At 42.4% G+C, this 18,142-nt stretch overlaps 1 protein-coding gene across 4 annotated transcripts in view; it reads left to right on the top strand.

Moving 5' to 3' along the window:
* Positions 1 to 12,343, top strand: part of cbfa2t2 (CBFA2/RUNX1 partner transcriptional co-repressor 2) — a 32,016-nt gene extending 19,673 nt beyond the window's left edge. For all 4 annotated transcript variants that reach the window (XM_028997852.1, XM_028997853.1, XM_028997854.1 and 1 more), the window contains exons 2-11: positions 1,023 to 1,166; positions 1,693 to 1,934; positions 2,021 to 2,110; positions 6,513 to 6,691; positions 7,202 to 7,449; positions 8,562 to 8,647; positions 8,903 to 9,104; positions 9,741 to 9,809; positions 10,430 to 10,620; positions 10,873 to 12,343. In XM_028997852.1, the coding sequence (XP_028853685.1) occupies positions 1,023 to 1,166; positions 1,693 to 1,934; positions 2,021 to 2,110; positions 6,513 to 6,691; positions 7,202 to 7,449; positions 8,562 to 8,647; positions 8,903 to 9,104; positions 9,741 to 9,809; positions 10,430 to 10,620; positions 10,873 to 11,163 (1,742 nt within the window). In that variant the 3' untranslated portion in view covers positions 11,164 to 12,343. The remainder of the gene's footprint in view (positions 1 to 1,022; positions 1,167 to 1,692; positions 1,935 to 2,020; positions 2,111 to 6,512; positions 6,692 to 7,201; positions 7,450 to 8,561; positions 8,648 to 8,902; positions 9,105 to 9,740; positions 9,810 to 10,429; positions 10,621 to 10,872) is intronic.
* Positions 12,344 to 18,142: the final 5,799 nt, after the last annotated feature.

Below are 18,142 nucleotides of genomic sequence, written 5' to 3'. Positions count from 1 at the left end.
AATATATTATTCATTTATTAGGTCTATTGTTAATTCAATTGCAATTGTGTGCATTGGCAGAACCCTGCAATGAATTGCTTTTATTGTGCACCAGCCAAACTTCCAAGCCTTAGGCTTTTGTGTAGCCATTTGCATATTACACGCAACTTATGTCTTCAATGAATAAACATGGCCGGTCTATAGAGGGGAGGCCTTGTGTAAAATTGCGGGCGAGAAGCACAGGCGATCGCATTTGAAAACTTTTTTCAGGACCCATTATTGGAGGCGTCTCGTGACCTTTGACAGCCAAATCTCTGTGTGTCTATTAGGCAGCTCTCTAAAAAGCATTTTCAACAGTCTCATACACTCTAAATGGAGACAAGGGCCGGCTTGGCGGATCTCAGAGGAACAATAGCACCTCTGATCTACAGCAGGCCTGGCCTCTCTCTGTTTGGTGGTCCATTCAGCGGCGGCGGCGCACTGAGCCGTGCGCATTTAGCGTTCAATGGCCTTTGTGGTCCTTGTTAGCAAGCGTGAAATAGCCGATCTCTGCGCTTTTGGCGAAAGGGCTCAGTGACAGGCCATTGTTAAACGTTGACCACAAAAGGCTCCTTCAGAACAGCCTCAGCTCTAGACCTTGGAGCTGCTCATGGCCCCTGAGACATCTGCTTTCTACGAGGTGCATTCGTCTTGAGTGTTTTCAGTGATAAAACTGTTCTTGCTTGAGGAGTATGGCTGGCTGAAGTTCTTCAGACTAAGACAGGATAGGGATTTCAGTTTTTCCACTGCGGTGGTTTCCATCGTCCAAAGTGACGTTATAAGGTTCAGTCAGAGTGCTTAATCTAACGGAACAACCTGTTTAATAAGTAACAACACTGTTTCTCCACCCCCATCCTCTCTTTCCTGCCCCCTCATCTCTTTTGTCCAACCCTCCAAACCCCTCACCCCTCCCAATTCACCTTCCTCCACCTCCTTCTCTCTCTCTCTTTCTCTCTCCGTCCATCTGCCTGTGCTCTCTCGCTCTCTCTCCCTCTCCCTCTTAGACAGTGGAGAGAAGAAGATCTCTGCCATGCCCGGTTCTCCTGTGGATGTGAAGGCTCATTCCAGACCGGTCCCCTCCACCATGCCTCCTCTCCCATCAGTCAACCCCAGTGGCCCGCGGCCTGCCTCCTTCTCCTCCACCGCCTGTGAGTGGTCGCTCGATAATTCTCTCTCAGCTCCTGTTACAGCTGCCTTCTCTTTCTTTCATGTTTGAATTTTGTAAATGGTTTTTCAGTCCACTGTTAGTTTTAGGTGCCTGCATGGGTACTGAATGTGCATTTGCTTTGTCCAAGAGTTTCTCAGAAAAGTGGTGTCTAGACATGTCGATGGCACCAAATATGACAATGCACAAATCTATGTTCATTTAAATTTAAATTTAGTTGTATAAATGAATTTATGGCATTCATGTTTATAAACAGTTAATGATTTGCTCTAAAAAGTCATTAGTTTTACATAAGGGGTGTTGTTTTAAATTTGGGGCCATTTTATATCTGGGCATCAAATGGAAGTCAAGATGTAGCTAAACGATTGCCCCCTGGTGGATCATTTAGGAAATGCAAATTTGCATTCCCATTTCCATTTAAGGCATTTATCAGACACCCTTTCAACCACCCTTTGCTACAGTCTTCAGATGGAAATTCTTTATTTAAATTGTTTTCCTTATGACTTTAGTGACCAATGGGATGAACCATTCCCCACCCACTTTGAACGCGGTCCCATCCCCTCCTCAACGCTACAGCAACGGGCCGTCTTCTTCATCCTCCTCATCACTGGCCAATCAGCAGCTGCCGGCCACGTGTGGCGCCCGACAACTGAGCAAGCTGAAGCGTTTCCTGACGACGCTGCAACAGTTCGGCAACGACATCTCGCCTGAAATTGGCGAGAGCGTTCGAAGCTTAGTGCTCGCCCTAGTGGTGCGTTTGAACTTGCTTTTGATAAATTAGCAGCTGATGATAACTGAAATAAAAAATCATGTGTGTGTTTATTCGATGATTTGCAGAACTCTACGGTAACTATTGAGGAGTTCCACTCCAGACTGCAAGAAGCGACCAATTTTCCCCTGCGACCATTTGTCATCCCCTTCTTAAAGGTAAGATAGTCTAATTAGTCTATCCTTCATCTCTACTCCTGACTGTTTTGGTTAAACTGGTGAAAGTGCAAGGACTCTGTTTAACTAAATTCCCTAAATAAAATGTTTGGTCTGTGATGACAGGTTGAAACTAGCAGATGACATCCTGTTACAGCAGAAACTAAGAATATGCAGAAAAGGGCTTTATAAGGTCTGGAAGTAATATATATCCAAGGTGATGGTGATCCTTTATTAGTTTTATAGATTTATGGCTGCATATTACAACAATTGATAGCCAGGGAAACTGAGACTGCTGCACCCGGGCCTGTTTCTGATTGGACACAGGACTGTCTGAAACGATATAATTTAAAAAAGAGGCACTCTGAAAAGCAGTCCCTTCTGAGACCACATGGGTCTGTTTTAGTCATTATCACTGCTGGGTATCAAATTTTTAACACATGGTTACATAGTCGCCTCATACTTGATGCATCATCTTTCAGAGAGAGATATACATTCACAAAAAAAAAAACGAGATGAGAAGAAAGAGAGAGAGTGAGTGAAAGAGAAAGCGCCTTCCCCATCTTTTGATTTTTTTGATTTATGGCAGTTCCTGACCTCGATGGGGGGGATCATTTTGAGAGCTCGGAAGTGTGAAACATGACTATAAACCATTCCAGCTCTTTTATGGGCCCTGCGCGCCATATGGACTCCAGTGCAGATTAGCACAGGCGTCCGGTGTATTTGCCTGCAGAAAAAAAAACCCTGAATAGCAGACAGCATATGTGCTACCACAGCCTTTAAGGAAAGAAGGAGGAAGTGATGGATAATTACAGTCTGAGGAGTCTGGGATTCATTACAGAAGAAATCAGATAGAGCACGTCTAGAAAGATAGGCTGAGTGGCCCGAGGGCAGGGTACAACCTAGGATTTTGTCTGGTTGTCGACTCTCCCAAAGGATCTTTTTTCCAAGATCATTCTGGAATCTGGTCTTCTGGATTTAGTTGCACTGTGGCATGCACAAATTTCCCAGAGTCACAATAGCAAAAGTAATTATTGGTCATCAGTTTACTGTATGCATTGAAAACTGTATTTACTGCATACATAATTGAAGAGATGAAGTGAACATTGTATTTAATGGCTGTCCAGGTGTTGAGTTAATGATAGATTCTGAAGATTCTGAAAAAAAAACAACGTTTTATCATTATTATGGTATATTCTTAAATAGCAATGTCTGCATTGGAACTGCGTTTTTCTATAAGTGTCTCAAATACTCGCCATACAAGAGGAGACTTTGACTGACTGCAGTTTGGTTTTGTGTATGTGCATGTGTGCGTGTGTGTGTGTGTGTGCATGTGTGTGTGTGTTTTTCCTTAGCAACAGTAGTCAACTCCATGCTAAGTGTACAGACAAACAAATCCTTCCCATTTGTTTTAATAAGCGACAACGTGAAAACTTTGCCTCCAGGTTTTTTCCTGCCACCATCATGCTTGGTCATGCAATTTGCTACCAAAAAAACACCCTCTGACCAAATGAACTCCCTCCGAACATGCTTAACAATATCAAACATAAAAATTAGTTATTAGACCGACTCTGGGCATTTGGACTAATGATAAGATAATCCTGACTGTGATTTGAGGTCGCCTTGAGAGCTCAACATGTTCTGGCCTCTAAAATGAACTGCAGCTATGGCCTTGGACATGGTCAACACCGTCCGGTCAAGCACAGTGTCTCTTTCTGGCTGCTTGGCTAAACAAAATGTTATCACCTTATATCTGGCACTGGAGACTCCCTTGACAGAAAACATCTCTTGACAAAAAAGAATCAGTATTATAGGTTCAAAAGGTTACAAGGGTTATTTAAATGAGCAGTAAAGCATACTTTGATTATGTAAATATTGTAGTTAATGTAAATGTAAATAGTTTGATGTATCTGGCCATACAAGTCAATATTTTTCCATAAACAGAGACTCAAGCTTAGTACATTTGTACTGAAAATGCATCTCATCTGGTTACATTCACATGTCCTGATTGGTCAGGTTGTGTTGTCGGGGTGATTTATTGGCTATTTTTCATGCGCCGATGTTGGAGGTGATGGTGCGCAGGCCGCCCAGTTTGACGCTGACCAGACACCCTCTTAGAGATGCCACAGGCAGAGACGCCGAGGCTGCTGGGAGGGTTTGAGGCGCCTTGCCTCCACAGGTCTGGAGTTTGTCTCAACAGGTCCATGTAGACACACAGACGCACTTGCGATTTTTTTACTCCAGGGTGGTGTTGGTTCTATGGGCCCTGGTGTTCCTTTCTTATGTTTCTTTTATATTCTAATATTCTATATTTAATTTCTAAAGGCCAGGAACCAGGAAGAACAGACAGCTACAGTGATTTTAGTCTAGTCTTTGTGTCAAACTGTCATGTACATACTAATTTCTAGTTAAGTTTAGTCTCAATGTAGTCATATTGTGAATTATAGACTTTTTGCTGACTGTTAATGTTATACTCCCCTCATCTTTTTAATGATGTATCTTAACATAATGTCTCATTTTTTAATTCTGACTGGGTAATGCAATTCCCAGTCAGTGTAGTACAAGTACCTAGTAAATCAGACAAAAACATTTTAGTTTAGTCAAGTTTATAACTTAAAACAAGTTTATCTTATTATGAGATATATATATATATCACTTCATTGTAAAGAAAGTGCATCCAAAGATCACTTAGTTGTTTTCTCCCAGCCATTTGCTAACCCATCAGAAGTATCCTGAAATTTAATTTATGTCACAATTGCGTATTGCGGAATCTGTGGGACCAGAGATAGAGGACGAAAACTACATTACAGTCAGCCTACCCCAAGAGACCCGGTTGGAGGTTCTCCAACATTATAGGCAGGGAAGCCAGGTTGTTAGCCATTAGCCTTTATAGCACACATCTAAATGAATAAAGTAAAAATCCAAAGCACTCGTCAATTAATTGTAATGAATTCTGTGAAATCTGTGTAATGTCACCAGAAGCTCTCAAGCTTTATAACAGGGATACAAATATACAGTTTAAGAGTTTGAATGCTTTTTTATTTTAGAATTTAGTGCTTTTGATGTCTACATCTTAACTACATTCCCTGTCTGTCTGAAAATGTCAGAAAAACATAAAGATGATTTATAAAAAGCTGTTGACATCAGATGTAGGCTCAGCACCTGAACGTCTTATACGACTGGAAATGGTTACACATTCCCACATACCTACTGTAGCAAAATTCATTACTGCTTTATAGTGAATGTCTGGGAAATGCACAATGGCCTGTGTACACATGCCTGATTCCAAACAGAATATACGGTGGAGGGCATATAATAGTGTGGGGTTACTTCGCTGCCTCAGAGCCTGGACCGCTTACAGCTATTGAGGGACCAATGAATTCCAAGCCGCACCAATAATCTCTACAGCAGAATGTCAGAACATCTGTCTTTGAGTAAAACGTTGGGTCAGCCAGCATGACAGTGATCCCAAACACAGGAGTAAGTCAACCACAAGTTGGCTGAGGCTGAAGAAAAATCCGTATTGAACAATGAGAAAGTCAGAGTCCAGACCTCACAATGTGGGTTAGTCCAAATGGAACATTTCTTTCACTGTTATGTACACTAAGTAAACTATATGTTCCTCTGAGATAGTTTGCAATAAAGACAATTCTATATGCTATTCCATAATAAAATAACATTTATGCTTTGTTAAGTAAGACCGCCTTTATTTGTTATTATTGCTCAGTTAGCGATCCGATTGCTTTTTAGGAGCCTTTCGTACCGAAATCCAGCTGCGCACCTTGGTTTATCTGATATCCCTAGGCTGCTCTTCCTCCTGGAATAACATCATACTGTAAGAGTGGTCAAGTTTCTGGGTAGGGGTAGTGTTATTACAGGATGAACAGAAACATAGGCAAATTTCTAGGAGCTGTTGTTTATTAAGGTTTCGGACTAGGATTTAGGGTCGGGTATGTGGGTGGGATTAGTGTCTAACATGTGCAAAAAAATTAGTTCTCTGTTGGATTGGTGGGGTTTATTATTAAGCATTAGGTACATGGGGATGAACGGTCTCCACACCTCCAAGTAAGTCGCTTTGGATAAAAGCGTCTGCCAAATAAAGTAAAGTAAAAGTAAGTAAAAGCAAGTTCATGAGTTCGAATCCCAGCTCCAGCTCTGTTTACATGCTCTCCCAGGATTTGTCTGGGTTCTCTGGACTCCTCCCACCATTCACAGGCATGCACACTAGGTGAATTAGCAACTAAACAGTCTGTAGGTGTGAGTGAATATTTGTACTGGTTCAATTAGATTTTGACATGGACAACCTGGTATTAGAGGGCAGCAGTTTATTTATTATTTTGGGAATAATATTTTGGGGTAAGTTGGTTTGGGGTGGAGTTTCTCATCTCGACACCGTTCCTCGCAGGCCAACTTGCCCCTGCTGCAGAGGGAGCTGCTGCACTGTGCCCGTGCTGCGAAACAGACGCCAGCGCAGTACCTCTCCCAGCACGAGCACCTCCTGCTCAGCACCGCCCTTCCCTCCCCGCCCGACTCTACTGAGCTGCTGCTGGAGCCCAGCGAGGCCAAGAGACACAGTCCCAACAGGTCTGTATACACACACACACACTCAATGTACATTATAACCAACAGGTACATTTTACATGTAAAAACACACGTACACTAACTCTCTACACATTTTAAAACATCTATTCATGGAAGCTATGGAGGAAACAGCTTTATTTTTTAAGATAAGAAAGCAAACTATCTGATTGTTCAGAATTGCCCCTCATTACTGCCTTGAACACTATTGTCATCATCAGAAGCAGCTTCATGAGATTAAATTAAACCATTGTGGTTGATCGAAGCCAAGAGTGTGAAAAGCCTGCAGCTTTGAAGAGCCCAATATATATATATAAAAATATAACTTTGTATGTTATTTGATAGTTTTTTTGTCTTGCAATGTACAAACAGTTAGAAAAAGAAATACCAAGAGGTAGGTGTGATGAAATTCAGGGAATGGTAGTGTACACGTTCTGATGTATTATTTTCTATCTTCAGTGGACAGAATGTGTGTCTGAACATGAGTGTGTGTGCATGATTTATACCTGTCCACAGGAGCAAAGAGAATGGCTTCCACGAGCGCCCCCCCGCCCCTCTGGAACCCCCAACCAAGCGAATCTGCACAATCAGTCCCGCCCCCAGACACAGTCCTGCTCATACGCTGCCGTTGGCTGGCCAGATTCACCCCACGCCCCCTCCTCTGCAGCACTACGCCATTGATGACATCGCCACACCTCACCTCTACAGGGAACCACACAGAATTCTGGAGCTGAGAGAGTTGAAGGACAGGCCGCGCCTTCCAGGTAGTTTAATGGCTCACAGAAACATACTAACACCCACATTCACAGGCATTAATTATAAGGTGTAAGGGCCCATGCAGACAGCTGGGGTGAGGTGTTTATTTTCTAATGGAAGCTCACAAATTAATCATTTCCCCTGCTTCACTGCACCTCTTGTCGTAAGTGGTGTAGAAAGTAACACACTTTGCTGTGATTACCAGCTGAGAGTTTTAATGACACTCGCAGCCACAGATCACAGCTGCTTTGCACATTTAAAAAGCTAGATATATAAGTCTTCAGCGTGATGAAAAGCAGCCGTGCAATGTGTGTGTGGGTTTGAAATGACATGCATGCACTTTTAGGTTTGTCAGATCCACTTAACAAGGCCTGGTGTGTTTAGAAGTGTTCTATTCTGCGCAGTCTGAGTGACTCCCTGCTGGAATGTTGCAACAGTCTGTAGACCAAAGTATATGTGTGTGTGTGTGTGTGTGTGTGTGTGTGTGCGTGTGTGCGGGGGTCATGGTAGGGTGCATGCTGACAGCTGAGTTCCAGATGTTGCGGTCTTGCCGAAGTCTGCTTCTCATCAGTCATCAGAGTCTCTCTCTATCTCCCTTTCATGCTCTCCCCCACCCCACCCCCCACAGATTAACATTATGACTCATTTGTGGCAAAACACATTTTGTCATTTTGGCAGAACCCAGTATAGCAAAATGGTGAATCTTGAGCCTTGCACACCTGGGGCCACAGGCTTGAATCCCAGCTGCATTAGGCCTCCTGTAAGAATCTGATTCTCCTCCTTCACTGGAGGAGAATAGAGGTCTGGGTACATGCCCCACACTGTCACAGCAGCTCCAGCATGTCCTTCAACACCCTGTACTCCCATGGAGGCAGTAAGTGTTCATGGGTGAAAAGATTCATTTACATTTATTCTGGTGGTACATCATATTTGACATGAATAATATAAAATTTTGAAAAACAAACCAAATAATTGCTGAGTATAGTACTTTAGGAGAGGTAGCCTTGGTATGTAGTGATATATTCTGTTATTTGTGACTGGAAATAGTCTTCATGTTATTGTGCATTTTCCTTCACTGGTTCTTCTTTGTTCTTTATTCTTTGTGTAAATCTTTTTTTAGGCTCAAATGGAGGCTACCGTGAGGAACCAGTGGACCACAGACTAACAGAAAGGGAATGGGCAGATGAATGGAGACATCTAGACCATGTATGTATTTACTAGATCTGTTATTTTATCAAACTGCACACTTATAACCACTAAAGTTTTCCAATATGATACTAGCTGTTGGACTGCTTATGTTTTTTCCATTAGATCTTTCATTCAATTGGTTTAATATATTTGTCATAACAACCTGAGTTGCCATATGGTCAGTTTTTAAAACTTAAAGCAATCTCACAGCAGAAGGCTGTGCCTGCAGCACGAAGCGTGATGAATCACGCCTCCTGCCTGCTGCTCTCGTAGGTTCTGAACTGCATCGTGGACATGGTGGAGAAGACCCGGCGCTCCATCAACGTCCTTCGGCGCTGCCAGGAGTCGGACCGCGAGGAGCTCAACTACTGGAGGCGGCGTTCAAGCGAGCAGGAAGATGCGCGGAAAGCCAGCACTGGCGTGCCTCCTTTCTCCAAGAACCACAGTCCCCACACAGGCGAGGGAATCCGTGCAGGTGAGTGCAGCGCGCCCCCTTCTGTTCAGTGTATGTCTCCTGATTTAGTCAACATTGTTACTTCCTCTTGTGGCCATATTTAATATTACATCACTTTACACATTGTTCTCTGTATACAACATTTCAGTTTAAATATAATGTATTATTAAATATAATATAATTTGAAATGTTAATAGAAATGTTAAAATCAAAGTTCATCCTTTGTACCAATCATTCTGTAATCATGCATAAGATTAAGATTTAAAATGATACTTGAGGTGGGATGGCAGTAGTTGGTGGAAATGCTGCTTAGAAATCATAAATCAGTAAAAATGCTTGGTCTAGCTGCCTAAAGTTCAATAGGTTACATGTGTGAGTGCCTGTGTCCATGTGTGTGTGTGTTTTGTTGATCTGCCTGCCCATGCAGCAGGTGTCTCAGCGGTCGGCGTAGATCTGGTGGACTAGGCGAGGTTGTTTTCTGCAGAGAGACTTTTGGCTGCAGGAGTGCAGAGCCATCTGTGTGCTGCGCTGCTCCAAAGAGCCGCAAAGCCGGGCCCAAACCAAAACAGAACACAGTGTTCATTATTCTCTCACTGCCTCTCACCCTCGCTTGCCGTCATGGTTCAACATTTCTTTTTGTTCTCCTTGATCCTGCAGAGGCCCAAAGAGATTTCACCCCACGCCCAGGTTCTGCTTATGTGTCTGATGAGATCTGGAGAAAAGCAGGTGAGAATCCGTTTAGCCTTCAGATTGGCTGTAATTATCATATGCCCTCTGTGAATAGAAATGAAAGCGGCCTGCCGCAGCGCTCTCCCTGTTCCCATAGTTCTCCCTGTAGCATACACTTCACAAAGGTACAGCACAGGACATTATAATTGTAGTTAAATTAACAATAGATGGAATATGAAATCAAGTATAAACATTGGCCAGTGTCAACTTGGACGAGCCCAAATCTGCCAAAGCTGTATGCATATTTTTTAACTACATGCATACGTGTATATGGTTCATGTATTTATTTTATCCGATGGCTAATGCATTAGAGCTTTGCACACAAGAACGCGGGTTGTAGTTGCCTTGTGTGTAACACACTCACCTATGAACCAGTCAACCACAAAGTCACAGGTTCAGACCCCACTTACCACCTGTTACAGCTTTTATAAGGAAAAATGTTAGCTGACTATTTGACTTGAATGAGGGGTGCAAGTAATCAATCTCTAGATGTATGGTCATCATCCATCACTGAAGTCTCCCGGTGCTTATTAGCAGACATCGTTAGCCAGCATTGTTGTGTAAGTGCTGAGAAGCACTGTGCTCTGTGCTCACTATGCGTGTTTGTGTCCCTGCAGAGGAGGCGGTGAACGAGGTTAAACGGCAGGCGATGGATGAGGTGCAGAAGGCCGTGGCCGAGGCCGAGCAGAAGGCCTTCGAGATGATCACAGCAGAGCGAGCCAAAATGGAGAAAACACTGGCTGAGGCCAAGAGGAAAGCCACCGAGGACGCAATACAGGTCATCAACGAACAGGAGGATTCCAGCGAGGTCAGTTTAGACAAACAAAAATGTAAACACAATTTCTAGTGAATCTCAGAAAATGAAAAAGATTGTTTGTTCATTTTTATTAGGTATAATCATGTACACAAAGACAAATATAATGAATATAGCTAATATAAAACCTGACTGTTTTTAGCTATTTTATGAAGACAGAGATGTAGTGATAGAGATATATTCACAAATACAAAATCCATATTCTAATACATGGACACTCCGTTCACTCTCTCTGCATCTCTCCAGTGCTGCTGGAACTGTGGCCGTAAAGCCAGTGAGACGTGCAGCGGTTGCAACGCTGCCCGTTACTGCGGCTCCTTCTGCCAGCACAAAGACTGGGAGAGACACCACCTCATCTGCAGCCCCGGCCTTCAGGCCCAGCCCAAGCCCATGTCCGCCGCCAGCTCCAGGATCCAGGCCAAAGCCCCCGAGAGCGTCCCCACCTCCAGCCCCAGCCTGGAGAAAACATCCAGCACCTCCAGAGCCTCCACACCTGCCTCCCCCGTCGCTACCACCCCAGAGGTCAACGGACATTAGCCCATGGGGGTTCCTTCACAGGATGGCCACGAATGAAGCAGAACGAAAGGTGTAGAGGAAAAGGGCTTCAGTAAATCCGTACAGAACAAACTGCACCAACTGGGAATTTTTGAATTAGAAGAGAGTTGTGAGAGTTGTGAGTCGAACAAGTAGACCATCTCCCTGGCCGGCGGACAGCATGTCCTTCTCCAAGGGAAAGAAAAGACAAGGAATTTTTTTCAGGGTGGCAACAGTAACTAAGGCAGATCCACCTTAGTTCTCTGTATATTCCGTCAGCTGAGACACAGTCCCACGTTAATGCTGAAACAAACCCTTGCAGGACTGAGTGCTGACTGCTCTGCCACTCTTTTTGTCTCACGGTCAGTGTTGTCTGTTATACATGCACGCACAGATTTATCGTCTGGTTCATTTGTGTGCTTGTGTTTTTATATATATACATATATATATATATATATATATGTGGGAGGATTTTTTTTCTCTTTTTTTCCAAGGTATTTTTTTCTGTCTAATGATGATACATTTGTATAATATCAGAGCAATATAAGATCATTGAGTCACTTGTCACCAAAGTTTTATCACTTTGTGGTGTTTTTCTTGCCTGTTAACGATCTTTGATAAAAGAGTAGGACTACATGCTTACAAGGGGCATACAAAAATCACCTAATTGGGAGTGTTTCACCCAATCTGTTCATTTGGAGATCCATTAAAAAGCATCAGATAATGATGAGAACTGAGGCTGAGAATAATGTCCATTGGAGAATTCAAAATATTTAAACCATGTGACCCCAATGGTTGTATATTATATAGGCATCTGGTTGTGTGCAGAGGCCTAAACCAGAATCGGCAGCCCTAACAGGCTTTGTGAACATGTACACTGTGCTTGTACTGCAGCTCGAACCTATCAGAATCTCAGGAGTCAACTATTTCCATGGAGTTACTTCTCTGTCACATTTAGATGAAGATAAAGCTGAAGATGCTTCTTTACTTTGATATCCTTTTCTTTTGTTTTTGCCCTTTCCATTACTTTTGTTCACTATGAAATGTTGTATCTGTAAAGGAAAAGATTATCATAAATAATATCTTTATTTTGTGAGCCACATTTGTTCTTGAGCAACACATTTTGGTGAGACTTGGTAAGAAAATGGTATGAAATAGAACATTAATAAAGAATTAAATATCATGTCTCCTTCTTTTTATTGCTCAGTATGCAAGTCAGCTCTTGTTATGATAATGAATAGAGATAATTGGACGTTTCCTAATTGGAAGGTTTTTGCAATGGAGCTGATATCAACATCATCTCCAGTCTGCTCTGGATCTATGCTTCATAGAAATTTAAATGTGACACTTTAATAAATGGGCCTTTGTGTAGGGCTTTCCTCTCAGTTCATTGTTGGTTTATAATGGAAGAGGGAGACGTTTCATCTCAAGAGCTTTGCGCACAAAGAGAGCAGATACAATCATTAAAAATCACCTTCCAAGTCTTATCCCGCACTGTGTGGGAGTCATGCATATTCTCCCAAACTTGACTTCCCCAGGTGCTGTCGAGTTGGTGGTGTAATATAACTTTGAACCTGCAGGTGGCAGTATTGCCCTTTAACTTGAAGAAGGCCACCAAGCAAAACATCAACCACAGTGCCATGGAAATTTACATATTCCATGACATTGTGGCAATGACCCATGGCTAATTAAAATTCATTGTATCCCACAAGCATGCATCTTTAAATGATGTTCAGATTATTTTGCTGGCAGTCCATGAAAGGACATTCTTTCTGAGTATGAATGTAACAGTTAAAATGTAATCTGTTAACTTGTCCAAATATGGTAGATTATTACCAGTTGCCATTTATTCTTTGTTGCCAGTTATGAATTAATTTCCAGTCCAATTAATGTTAACACTTTAAAATACCAAAGCAAAGCCTGGATAAAAAATATCCATCAGTCAACCCATGCAACCAAGTATTTCGCTAAAATTGCGGCTGGCAAAGTGGAATTCAAAACCACCTAACTGGGAGTGTATCATCCCACTAAATATTCAATTAAACAAACTTTTATCTGTGTAGGAAACAGTGCTGTTGGTTATGGCAATGTTTCAGCCAGTGCTGGGAAAAAACAGAATGATGGGGAATGATTTATTTGGGTTAAGGATACCGTTACGATTCAGTGCTGATTGGTGTTTTCTTTTATTACATTTCTATTGCGCAGATCATTTCATCTCCTCAGATGGATTACACAACATTAAATGGACAATCTGTATCAAAACACCAATCGACACAAATGTGTACAACACATAGTGTCATTACATGCCATAAATCAATTACTTATCCAAACCAACCAAGCCTGTGACAGGGTGCATGGGGGACTATTTAGTCATGCTGATGAGGTCAAAGGACCCCCCCCCCCCCCCAAAAAAAAAAACATTGATCGACCAAGCCAGTGACCAGAACACATCAGCATGCTAGACAAGCATATTGGCATATTGGCTTTATTTTGGATGGTTCATTTCAGAAAGGATAAGCATCAACCAAGACTGCAGCCATGGGCATTGCTGTTCAATCAAGCACTTTGAATGATTGAATTAAATGGATGAAAAACAAAATACTGTCTGGAACAATCCATTTGCAATCTATTCATCCACTCACTCACAATCTAAATGTCAATCAGTGCAGCATCACTTGCTGTTTACAAGTGGCTGCCTTCAGACGGATTTGACTGGGCATCCGTACATACATTGGGAAAGATATATCTTTTTTTCACAATGATAATTAGATTAAATTTTTCATGCAGGGTGGGAAAAATACATCTTGTAGAATAATAGAAGAATAAAGAAAACAAACATGGTCCATGCGAAGATAATCCTATTATGTTATTGGTCCATGTCAGAATGTCTATGTGCCCTCAAGATATTTCATATTTGCTTGAGGGAAGATGTCGCTACAGCAAGCGGCACATAAAAAATAAAGACCAATGCTGTGGCTATATCTGTGAACAAAATCCAATCCAGTACAATCCAATACTGTATTTACAATGTCCATGCTCAAAGGGTAAAGTACATACTTACAATTTAAAATCATTTTCTTGTGCCGAACTCAATGATGCAACTATGCCTCCGATGCGAAAATGAATCGTTTTTTTGGTTGCCTGGGGTGCATGACAGTAGAACCTGGGGAGACTGCAGCTGGAAGCAGAGGCAAGGATTTCAACCGGCTGACACAGACGCTCCACACTTCCTCTGCGCGCCTGCCAGGATGCAGGGCGAGCTCCCCGGCCTGCCAGTCGGCCTGTGACACAGTTACCCTGAGTAGCAGGACTAAATGGCTGTGGAATGTGAATGAGTGAGAGAGCGCGTGGTGATTGGAAATGAGCACAAATGCCTGGGCCTGTGCATTACATGGCTTAATGCCTGCGTAATGGCCGCCAATCAGAGTCGCTGAAGTGTTGCCCAAGTACTAAATCCACACATTTTTCTTTAACTTTTGATTGTCTTAATATATACCCTATTGTTTCAGTTGAGTGATAAATAGCTTTTTGCACTTCAAACCACTTCTAGCCCCTCTTGAAAATTCTAATCAGGTAGATTATTATGTTCATTATTAAAATGATTTAAAAAGTGATGGGTGATATCTCCTCTTTTTAATTCTGATTCCATCTTTTAAACAAACTGAGTCACAGCTCAGCCACCATATCTGTTCATCATCTGGTTCGACACTATCTGGGGAATCTCGGGATCTACCGCTCAATCCCCCCGAATCCTTTCCACCATGGAGATTAGCTCGGTCTGTTCACACCAAGCCTTATCTGGGCCTCAGCGTTCTCTCATTATACTAAAAACTTGGTGCTATTATTCGCCCCATCAGAAAATCCACTTGACAAGCAGGGCTTTGCCTCCATGCAGGAGGCATTTTTCGTAAGAAAATGGTCCATAGCAGATGAATGAAATGCGTGCCTGTCAGCTATCACGGAATACCTAGTGGCAACAGAAAATAGGCACACTGCCTCGGAAATGTCTGTCTGGGATTAATTCAATTTATGTCTTCATTATCATAAAACAGGCTCTTTGTAAACTGAGAATTCATCAGTGTACTTTTTCTGAATAGAGTTGGATGGAATAATCTTTTATTTTGCATCAATAATTGGCTCAGGAAACTATCAAGGGTATTTTTTTATCTACTTGACAGAATTCTTTTCACCCACTCACAAATCTTCAGCCCCTTCATGTATGCATCTTGTTTTTTCTTTGATTTCTGTTTCTATCCTTTGCTTTGCACAATGATGTACCATGGTATCATGGTAATGCCGAAAATCATGTAAGGGGATGTGTTTTTCGGGTTCTGTGCTGTGTGTGCAAATGGGTCAAACACAAGACCTCATTCAATCTAACGTCATGGCTTCTCCACGGTGGAAGCGATTTAAGAAAAGTGTAGTTCATTTATTCGAGTCATTCAGGAATCATTTCCCATAAACACTGCTTTTTGTAAGGGGGGGGGGGGGGTTAAAAGGATGAAAAGATTCTGAAGGAGGACATTTAGATCCTGGCGGTGGAGAACATTTGCCCTCAGGACTCGTTTGGAGTGAAGCTCTCACTGTAACATGGCGAGGAGATGCAAGGTCAGTGCAGTGGCTGATGCTCAGTAGGGCTTTTCACTGGCTGGAGCCTGATAGGATCCAAAAGAGGAAAATATTCAGATTCCATCCTCTGCATCCCCCAAGACACGATTTAGAACGCGTTGTTTGCCTCTTGTCTGTAGTCAGTTTGACTGTGTAGTCCTTGTTGCTCGTTGTGGTGTAGGGAAAGGTGAAGTGCCAAGATAGTTGGACAATTTGAATGCCCAGGTCATAACCCTCAGGTTATGTTTTCCCCAGCACACATGGTGACTTTCAGGATGACATGTGCAAGAGTATGTGCAGGTGCTGTCCTGTTACGACTCGGCAATGTCACTGTTACCAGCTAATATTGCCATTCTGTGCACATAATGCTGGTATTTAATAGCCCGCGCCACAAAGAAAGCATATGCAGCAGATTTTATGATGCCTGTGCATTGCACGGACAATATATGCATTTGCTTACAGACCACAAGCAGTTTCAGCCTAGGATGGTTCTAGCTAGTGTGGTAGCAACCTAGAGGGCCACAGGCACAGCGTCACGATCCGGACATTTCCCAGTTCTCTGGTTCCATGTCTATCCTGACTGGAGCTTCTTGTGTGCATTGCCACGTGATTACCTCTCTGATTACGTTGATTGTGATTATTAAAATAAATGTATCTTACCTGTGTCCCTTCCTCATTCTGTTATTTGTGTTTTTACATCTGTTTTATTGGTTCATGGTTTCATCTCTGCCTTTATTTTTATCAAACCCGTGTTTTTCCCTGCAATGCGTTCCTGACACATGTTTGATCAGTGTGCAGATCCCCAAATGTTTGGACTCTTCTTCTTTTACTTTGATGCTAACCAACATTCTTAAGCCTGTGTGGTTTCTGGGGTCTTAGCCAGTAAGTAAGCAATTTGTGTGAATTGGTGGCATCAGATGAATGATCGCAGATGTTGGATGAGACCTTATGTCTGTTATTTAATGTATAAACACACTGTTCTGTCCACAAGAAATGAGAAACACTGGCTATTTTCTGTGCTGCACTCCTGTCAGGGGGAATTGTTTCCTTGTGCCTTTAAGGCCGCATTATAACTGCACCCTTTGCGTGGGTGTCATTAACATTATGCTCGCCCTCTCCGCAGAGACATGCCCAGCGAAGCCTGAAGTCCCAGTAATGCAGTGGCTCTGTTACTTACTGTATTTGTGGCTTTGATTGGACATACATGCATGCATGCATACACACACACACACACACACAAGAAGACATTGAGTGCATTGCCTCAAGAACAGCAGTATGGATGTAACTACCAACAATTTAAATGTTTTGGCATAAGCTCTGCACAACTTTGTTGCCTGTAATCAGGGGCGGTGTAAAAAGTATTTACCCTCTCAAAGGTACCCTGTTTTAAAATGTTCACTTTGTGAGATTATTTAACATTAATACGAGTTCCCCTAGCCTGCCTATGGTCCTGCAGTGTCTAGAAATGGTGTTATGTGTGAAGATTGCTTTGGCCATTTGCTGGCTACTTTGCCTTCACTCTGTGGTCCAACTCATCCCAAACCATCTGAAATGGGTTTAGGTGAGGTGATTGTGGAGGCCAGGTCATCTGATACACTACATCATGCTCTTCCTTGGCCAAATAGCCCTTACATAGCCTGGAGTTGTGTTTGGGATCATTGTCCTGTTGAAAATCAAATGATGGCTCAACTAAGTGCAAAACACAGGTGGGATGCACAATACTGTGTCGCCAGCAAAGCATCCCCATACCATTACACCACACATGTGGAAGCCATCCGCTAACCTTTTCTATGTCTTGCAAAGACACAGTGGGTAGAACCACAAATCTTAAAATTGCACTCATCAGACCAAAGGACAGATTTCCATTGGTTTAATGTCAAATCCTTGGGTTTCTTGGCACAAGGAACTCTCGTTCTTGTTCTTTCTCAGAAGTTGCTTCATTGCAGCAGTCTTATTCAAACACAATCTCCTCTGAGCACTTGATGTTGAGATGTGTCTGCTACATGACCTCTGTCATGCATTTATTGTACAAAGTATAATTATTGTCATAATACTTATCTTTTAATCTTAACTGCATAATAAACAATATTTTATTTAATTTATTTAGTATTTCTCTGTCATCCATTGCTCCACATTGTCAGTGTAACATTTTGCCTGGGGTGTGGATAGGGTTTGGAATGAGGAATCACACACCTGGGAACAACTCCGTGATCTGGGGTCAGGGGGGGAACAAGGGTGGTGAAGATGTGAGGGAGCCAAAGTGTACAACAGTAGTGACAAATTTATTTTCAATATATACATACACAGGTGAAACCACCTCCTCCACCAGGCTCCTCCAGAATATACACGTGCGTGCGTGTGTGTATAATATATT

This window comes from Denticeps clupeoides, chromosome 12 (genome assembly GCF_900700375.1).
Source record: "Denticeps clupeoides chromosome 12, fDenClu1.1, whole genome shotgun sequence".
Classification (NCBI taxonomy): Eukaryota; Metazoa; Chordata; class Actinopteri; order Clupeiformes; family Denticipitidae; genus Denticeps; species Denticeps clupeoides.
The sequence above is the reverse complement of the archived record's forward strand: the minus strand, read 5'-3'. Positions and strand labels throughout refer to the sequence as shown.